This window comes from Helianthus annuus, chromosome 8 (genome assembly GCF_002127325.2).
Source record: "Helianthus annuus cultivar XRQ/B chromosome 8, HanXRQr2.0-SUNRISE, whole genome shotgun sequence".
In the NCBI taxonomy this organism is placed as follows: domain Eukaryota; kingdom Viridiplantae; phylum Streptophyta; class Magnoliopsida; order Asterales; family Asteraceae; genus Helianthus; species Helianthus annuus.
The window spans coordinates 115,804,912-115,813,340 of NC_035440.2; the positions used below are offsets into that span (position 1 = coordinate 115,804,912).

Here is an 8,429-nt window from a genome sequence, read left to right on the forward strand (position 1 = left end):
TCATCAACTCACGTATGTGGAACCTCTACGTAAACCGTGAGTTTACTTGATCCCATTTTACATTTTATACACTTTTGGGTGCAATATGTACATCCTTATTAAAATCACAATATTAATCACAATATTCAAATCAATCAATCCATTATTACATGCTTAATTGATATGCTTAGGATATAGAAGCCTTTCTTGTACAATATTTGTCATTAACGTCATGAGCCAACCTTAACATGTATAGCGCTATAGGAGTAGCACACCGCACTTAAGGTCTATGTTAAGTTATCCCATCACGGTCTTGTTCGATTCAGCGACAAGCTACGCAATTTTGTGGACACAATTGGTTTGACATATAATTGTTGCATGCTAGTTATGTTCTATTTCATGCCTTGGTATACTTTTATGCCATGTAGGATTGATGACAACTTTTATGTCTATGCTAGTAGCTAAAACTTGTTTGCTCACCAATGCTTTATATGTTGACCGTTACTTTAATATTTATTGCAGGAAATTGATGCTATGACGTTTCAAGAATCTAGTAGGATGGATTTTAGAAACACATTCTATGTACTTTTCATTTTGTCGTATTTGAATTTCCATGTTGTATTTCCATTCCAAACAACGTACCACTTAGTTCATCAATGAAAATGGAATTTTATTTAAATATTGTCATCTTTAGCAAGTTGTGATGTCTCGAACAATCTGTTTCGTCCCGCCCTGATGTTCCGCCATCGGTTGGGGTGTGACATGTTGGCTTTTGAAAATTTGACATGTGGATGCAATTATCTATTCATGAAGATACCCGAGAGGATTAGTATATGCAAAAAGAATGCAATGCGGTCATTTATTTATGTAAATTTAAATTATGTATGTCGTCACCAATTACTAATGTTGTGGATATATGTGATGACTGCAGGTTACACGGAATCATCATCATCATCATCATCATCATCATCATCATCATGGTGTGTATGCGTTTGAAGATCGAGTCATAACACATATTGTACGAGAGGGTGTGGTCATGTAGATAGTAAACATATGATATGTTTTATTTATTAAACGAGAACGAAGAATGTAATATTGTTAAAGACATACTATTGAAAGGATTTTCAAGCATGTTAGAAGGTTTATAACGAAAGAAATTTTACGATTCGTATTTCTGATGCGTTTTTTTGGTTAAAGCATGTTAAAGACTTACACAAACCGACATTTTTTTCGTAAAGTGGATCGGGTTATAAACCACTTCGGCTTACCTAAGCCAGTTTTTTGTTCTACACTACACCTCTAGCGGAAAATGATCCATATAATGAATGGGCCAATTGGGCTACTTCAGGCCCGGCCCAATAACCCGATATGAAAACCGAAAACAAAATACCAAAACCCAGTGATTCCGATTCTAGAGGGTTTACTCAGATGGCGAAATCTTGCAAGGGTCTAGCTATGGAGCTCGTCAAGTGTCTCAGCGAATCTGATTGTGTCAAGGTACTTCAATCATTGTTCATACTTCAATAATCATTTTGTTATGTCAATTGTTTCGGTATAATATGAAGATCATGCTCAATTTGATGTTTAATATGATTTTGTAATTATACAACCCTAAACATCCAAAACCTATTGAATTTGCGATCAGAAACTGTAAGAGTTTCGTTTCGTTTCTGTGTTTTTTGGCTGAAATTGATAGGGTTTTGTTTTCAGATGATTGGTGAGGTTTAGTGGTTTAGAATTTGAATTACGTAGGTATATTTGCAGTTAGTTCTCGTTACAAATAACGTTGTGAGTCCTATTTAAACGACTCTGTATCTCCATTTTCTTTTATGAAATGAATATGAATTGAGTCTTTTCCAAAGATCTTCAAGTTTCTTATCTATTTCCTTTGGATCAATTGGTTAACGATTCGGTTTGTATCATGTGTAAAAGTTTGGTTAAAAAATATCGATAAGAGTTGACGGATAGCAAAACACCTCCTTAGGTTTATTTGTGAAGCATAGTTGTCAATAGCGGTCGCCATAGAGAATAGCGTAGCGTATAGGTCGAAGGTCGTTACAGGGTATGTAGCCATAAATAGTGGGATTTCAGTTTTTTTATTTTGATTTTTTTAAATGTCAATAGCGACTAAATATAGCTATAAAATAACTGGATTTTAGGTTTTTGTTAAATATACATGTAAACTATGTAGTTAATATCCTGATATATCACCGAGATAACGGTGCAAAATATCGGTACTGATAATATCGGCGATATTGACCGATATTGGACCCATATTTGACCAATATATCACCGATTTTCCCGATATCTGTACCTTTCTTCTTATTTCTACCATTCGTCTTTCTTCTTATTGCTGCTATTAGTGTTTTAAGTCTTAATTGTTAGTTGTTATTGTTAAATGTTAGTGTTTTAAGTCTTAGTCAGTTCCTACTTGCTACAATTGTTAGTGTTTTGCAAGTTGCAAAAGGTTAATTTGTTAATGGTAGGAGAGTATACTGATATGTTAGTGTTAAATTGCAATATATATAAATTTAGCATGATATTAAAATTGCCGATATCCCACCGCGATAACCGATATCTCAAATATCGGTCCTTGACTGATATCGGATATTTTACCACATTAACTACTTAGCATGTAAAATAGCGTATATACCAGGGTATTTTGATATAATATACATATAAAAAAATTAGTTTTTTTTTTCCAGTGTATCGCTATTTATAAAATAGCGCCCGCTAGCGTATAGGTACCTTATCACTATTTGTCGCTATTCGCCATTAACAACTATGTTGTGAAGCCGGTTGCTGCGGTTTGATGGATGAAGTGTTAAGGTATAAACCGAAACTAAGTTATAAAATGCTTGGAGTGTCGATAATGGGTGTGAAGTCAGGTAGAATTACCAATCATATTTGTTTGTAAGACAACCATGTAGCCTTAGGAGTTAGCGTGGTGCTAGCTTTTCCTACTTTTTCTTGTCTCTTTGCTCTTTTATCTGTTGCTACTATAGTTTATTCACCACTTTATGCTACCGCTCTTTTAATCACGCTCTGGTTACACAGTCCTGATTCATTAACCAGACATGGGTTTCTGACGTTTTAGGAATCAAGAATACAGAGGTACAAACCTATAGAACAGATCCTGTTTAAGTAAGGTCGTTAATATATCGGTTTTAGAATATACTGAACGAATGATTTATACTTTACTAAAAAACAGAGCATATAGAATTATAGATAATCTATAGTTTGGTATTCTGTCTCAGCTAGATTGATTAGACACTCGTAGGTCGGGTATTGGGTCAATTCTTAGTGCAGGTTGAATCAGGCCTCTATTACACTTTCTGTTCAAAATTTTAACTCTTTGTATGAATGATTAACGCACTAAATATGATTTAAACAATATATTATTACAGTAATCATTTGCATTTAAATATTTTATAAAGCAAATCTGGTCCCATATTTAGTCTACTTCAACTAGTTTAAGCTTTAAAGATAGAATGCTTGCTGTTGTAATAGATCTATTGGTTGAGACAGTCACTGCAAATTGTTTTCCAGGTTGAGAATCGCTCGTTTAGAGAGTGCGCTAAAGAGAAGAGTCCCTTAATCTCTAGTGAGTGTGTTGGACTCAGAGAAACATATTTTAATTGCAAGAGAGGCCAGGTATGATTTTCATTTCATCTTATAACTGCTTATGCTTTTTCTTTTAATAGTTATCAACGATAAGGAAATTACCTTCTTTACAACTTTACCTTCTTGATTATAGTGTTTACCGTAAGCAGAAACGAGATTGACAAAATTCAAAACACTAAAACGCCGTTATAAATCAGAATCAAGCAATCTGGTTCATAATCACCAGTGGATTCAGGTCGAAGTGATAATCTTAATACACACGAAACAACCCATTTTTTTCCTCTTCAATGTTACAAGTAATTATTCATTACCTAAGATTACAAAACCTATGCAAATAACGCTATATCATTTGTAAAGAAACAGTTGATGAGGTTGTAGGCAGTTGAAAACACTTTTAAGGGACCTTCAACCAATGCGACTCATATTTTTTTATGGGCTTAGTTTTGGAATTTGATCCGTTTGAGACAGACAAAATATGGCCTATACACATCGACCCGTTCCTGTAAAATCGACCTGTATCATATCTCGAGTTTTAGATATAACCTTTTCTGTTATAATGCCAACAAAGTTGGGCCATTTGTGTTGCAGGTTGACATGAGGGCGAGAATTCGAGGGAATAAAGGCTACTAATTCAATGTTTTTGTAGCATGACTCGAAATTGCTAAAACGATTTTGCAACAAATTTCTTACTGTCGTCGGAGACTGCAGCACGTTTACACTACTAATGATAGTGTGAGGTTTCTGTTGGGAAGCTTTTGTGTAATGTGTCCAAGTTTATGTAATATGATTGGATTATTTTGATGAATAAATAGAGTCAACCATATACTGTAAATGTATATACATTTACTTATCCGGGCACAAATTTTGTGTGAGAGGATGACTTAACCATATAAGATTAGACATACCTGTATAAACCTTTGGTTAGTAATCAATGCAAACTTAGAATGTGTAAAAAGTTCCTAAATCATCATCAAGAATTCCACCAATAGCAAAGCTAAGGTAGGGTCTGAGGAGGGTAAGATATAGACAACCTTACCTCTACCCCCGTTGGAATAGAGAGACTACTTTCAGTGAGACTCCCGGCTCGTAAAAAGTTCCTTAATGACAAATGCAAACCCTACATTTTTGGGTCATAAGCCGGTGATGAGGAACACTACCGGAGATGATAGAGAGAGGATAGACTAATCATATGAAACTGCGGTTGGGTTGTGTTTGTTTTTAAGAGATAAAAGGTCTGCAGTCTGCGGACCACATCTGCAGGCATCTGCGAGAGAAGAGGTGGACCAAAGGTCTGCAGTCTGCAAGAAGAAGACTGTTTGTTTGTTAATGTCTACAGCGTAACCTAACCATAACCAACCACAACCCACCATAACCATCACCCACCAAAACTACCGTGACCCACCACAATCCAGAAAACCAAAACACACATATAAACAACACACCACAATAAAACCTAAATACACGCATAAACATCTCAATTTCACTAGCAGCAGCTCATCTTCATCCCAAACCCTAATTTTCATCAAAACTCATCAAATTCGTTCAAAATCTCACAGCTCTGTGCAATCAATCGATCACTGAACTGTTCTACACTCGATTTTCGACAGGTACAAGAGGTTAATCGATCCTGTTTACTCCAGATTTTCGTTTTTAGCGTTAATCGAATCGTAATTCCTCGTAACTCTGATGCGAGGGGAGGTGGTGGTGCGGCTGTGCAAGGGATGCGACTGGTGGTGAGAAGGGTGGTGGTGGTGCGACTGGTGGCGGAGGTGTGAGATGGTGGCGGAGGTGTGAGACTGGTGGCGAAGGTGTGAGATGGTGACGGAGGTGTGAGACTGGTGGCGAAGGTGTGAGATGGTGGCGGAGGTGCGGCTGGTGGCGGCAGAGAGGAAGGTGGTTTGGGGGCTAGGTTTTGAGAATGAAGATGAATGATAAAGAACTTGCAGATGGGTTTTGAGAAGAGGTTTGAAGAGGTTTGAAGTGCCTAGTCCATGTCTTCTCCAAGAAGAGGACGCGCAGACATTTTTTAGTAAAATGTCTTCCGAAAAACAAACGCACTACAGACCTCTATGTCTGCCCTTGGTCTTCTTGGCGCAGACAGAAGTGGTTAGGAAGTGCTTCTTTAAAAAAACAAACACACCCTTAGTCAATATGGCCAATTAGTTCATCAATTGCAACTTCAGTTAGATTTCGTCTTCCTATATTGCAAAAAAAAAATAACTATGGGTCTTTTAACCCAAAGTCGTGTCACATAGCATTCAAAGACACGACTATAAGCCTCTTGGTTCCACAGTTGTGTGTAATATAAGTTATATTTCCAACTTTTGTTAAATCTGAAAAATCTATCAATTTTCCAAGTCAAACATTCCCAATAAGTTTTGATATTGAAAAATTATGTTTCTTCACTATTTCAAGCTTTACACATCATGATTTACCAGGAACTAATACTAAGGATTCAGTTGATAAAACTCACCTATAAGCTCAAGAAAATAATAATAATAATAATAAAAATAATAATACAAGTAATAATAATAATAACACTAATAACAGTAACAACAACAATAATAATAATGGAGATACACTTAGCTAAGTGGTGATTATTGACTCTAATCACTTTAGTGGAGGGGTATGGTGCCCTTTCCCCTACCTTCACATCATCTCCACATCACCACCTTCTTCTTCCCCCATCAATAAGAAATAGTTTCCCCATCCATCCCTTTCAATAATATTAATCAAGAGAAAGAGAGAGAGAGAGAGAGAGAGTCAAGTTGATCGGGGCAGACGGGGGTGAGTCCCCAAGCTCACCGAATACTCGACCAGGGGTGGGGGTTGTTTTCCGACGGGAAAACCATCCACATCAGCTCCTCGTTGATGTCCCCGAGACCATACCCACTCGTCTTAGAAGCGTTATTACTTAAATAAAGCTTCACTAATTACAATATTAATCTTATACATTCTTACTTCTCATTTATTGTTGAGAAAAAAAAAAGACGATTTCTCACCCAAACATATATCCTCAGAGCATTCCCAACCTATGCACCACCCACATCCTCGTGTTCCAATCATATAATTTTTTGGTTTTTTGTTTTACTAATTTTTTTTTTTTTGAGTAAATTATAATAGAGTCCATTCAACGTGTTTTGGTTTATTATTTTCTAATTATTATGATTTAAGTGTTATAATATTTGATTATCATAATTCTTTTTGAGTAGATTATGTTTTCAAAATACCATATTTTATAAAATTATGAGTATGTTCTTGCGGATATGGTATAATATGATGTTTTATAAAATTTCAAACAAACCACTGCGACGTGTTTATTTTCATCTACGATTTGATAAAAGTATATTTTAGTACCATGTGCTATAGCAGGTTTTAGTGGCAAATTGATGTCGTCCGAACATTGGTATTGGTCATGGTATCTGTTTCTATGGTTTTCAATCGATGTAAAACACATGTTGATATCATTTTGGACTTTCTCTTTTGCTTGCTATACCGAATGCAAATATCATACAGATACTTTATTGAATTGAGCCGATACCGACTTAAACCCTTGTAAAGTGCAGGTAATTCCACTAGCTTTTATTAAAACATCAAGCGTTACTCCTACCCTAGTGTAGATCTATAATCATAGATAAGACTTAAAGGAAAGTGACCCGCACTGAATTAAGGGAGTATTTGGGATTCCTTTCCAAAACCCCTTATTGACTTTTGCAAAAAGTTATAATGAGTTTGCAAAAGTCGCATTTTCCAAACTTCTAAAAAACTCCTTTTTAACACCTTAAAAAGGTCATAAGGAGGAGCAAAAAACACTTTACCAGCAACCTTTTTAACTTATAAAAGTTACCAAACACCTTTTATTCTAAAAGGAGTAAAATTCCAAAATGGTCCCTGAGTTTAGGTCACTTTTGTCACTTTAGTTCAAAAACGAAACCTTTTGTATCTAGGTCCCGGAGGTTCATTTTTTTGTCATTTTCATCCAATTGGCAAACTAAGTTAGAATTTTCTATTAACTTCTCCTTTTTTGTCGGTTTCCTCATTTAACTGAAGGGTATAATCGTCATTATATGCTATAATATATTTTAATTAAACTAGTAAAACGACAAAAAAGGAGAAGTTAACAAAAAATTCTAACCATGTTTGTCACTTGAATGAAAATGACAACAAAAATGAAAACTCAGAGACTCAGATACAAAAAGTTTTATTTTTAGACTGAAGTGACAAAAGTAACCTAAACTTAAGTACCATTTTGGCAATTTTACTCTAAAAGTTAGTAAGTCAATAAAGAGTCTTAATGAGCAATCCAAAATATACGAGTAAACTGCCAAAATGGTCCCTAAGATTTGATCACTTTTGTCATTTTAGTCCAAAACTCAAACTTTTGAATCTGGGTCCATGTAGTTTCAATTTTATTGCCATTTTCATCCAAAAGAAAAATATGGTTAGATTTTTCAGTTAACATCTAGTTTTTTTTTTTTTTTTTTTTGTCTTTTTCCTCTCTTTTAATGAAAAGCAAAATGGTCAGATTTTTTTAATTTGTTATAATAAAACGTCAAAAGACCATTTTGCCCTTCATTAAAAGGGAGGAAAACACAAAAAAAAAAAAAAAAAAAAAAAAAAAAACTGGATGATAACTGAAAAATTTGACCAGATTTTGATTTTGGATGAAAATATCAACAAAACTGAAACCACAGGGACCCAAATTCAAAAGATTTGAGTTTTGAACTAAAGTAGCAAAAGTAACCAAACCTAAGGGACCATTTTGGCAGTTTACTCAAAATATACCCAAAAAATGTAAATACTTATCCTCATAGCTCTTTTTAAGG

At 35.0% G+C, this 8,429-nt stretch overlaps 1 protein-coding gene and 1 pseudogene across 1 annotated transcript; one reads left to right on the forward strand and one right to left on the reverse strand.

The window, feature by feature from the left end:
• The first annotated feature begins 1,349 nt into the window (after window positions 1-1,349).
• LOC110865139 (cytochrome c oxidase assembly factor 5) lies at window positions 1,350-4,453 on the forward strand. Its single transcript, XM_022114357.2, has 3 exons — window positions 1,350-1,476; window positions 3,529-3,633; window positions 4,192-4,453. Exons 1-3 carry the CDS (start codon window positions 1,408-1,410, stop codon window positions 4,231-4,233), a joined length of 216 nt encoding a protein of 71 aa, XP_021970049.1. The 5' UTR covers window positions 1,350-1,407; the 3' UTR covers window positions 4,234-4,453.
• On the reverse strand, window positions 2,888-3,133 carry LOC118481623 (annotated as a pseudogene).
• Window positions 4,454-8,429: the final 3,976 nt, after the last annotated feature.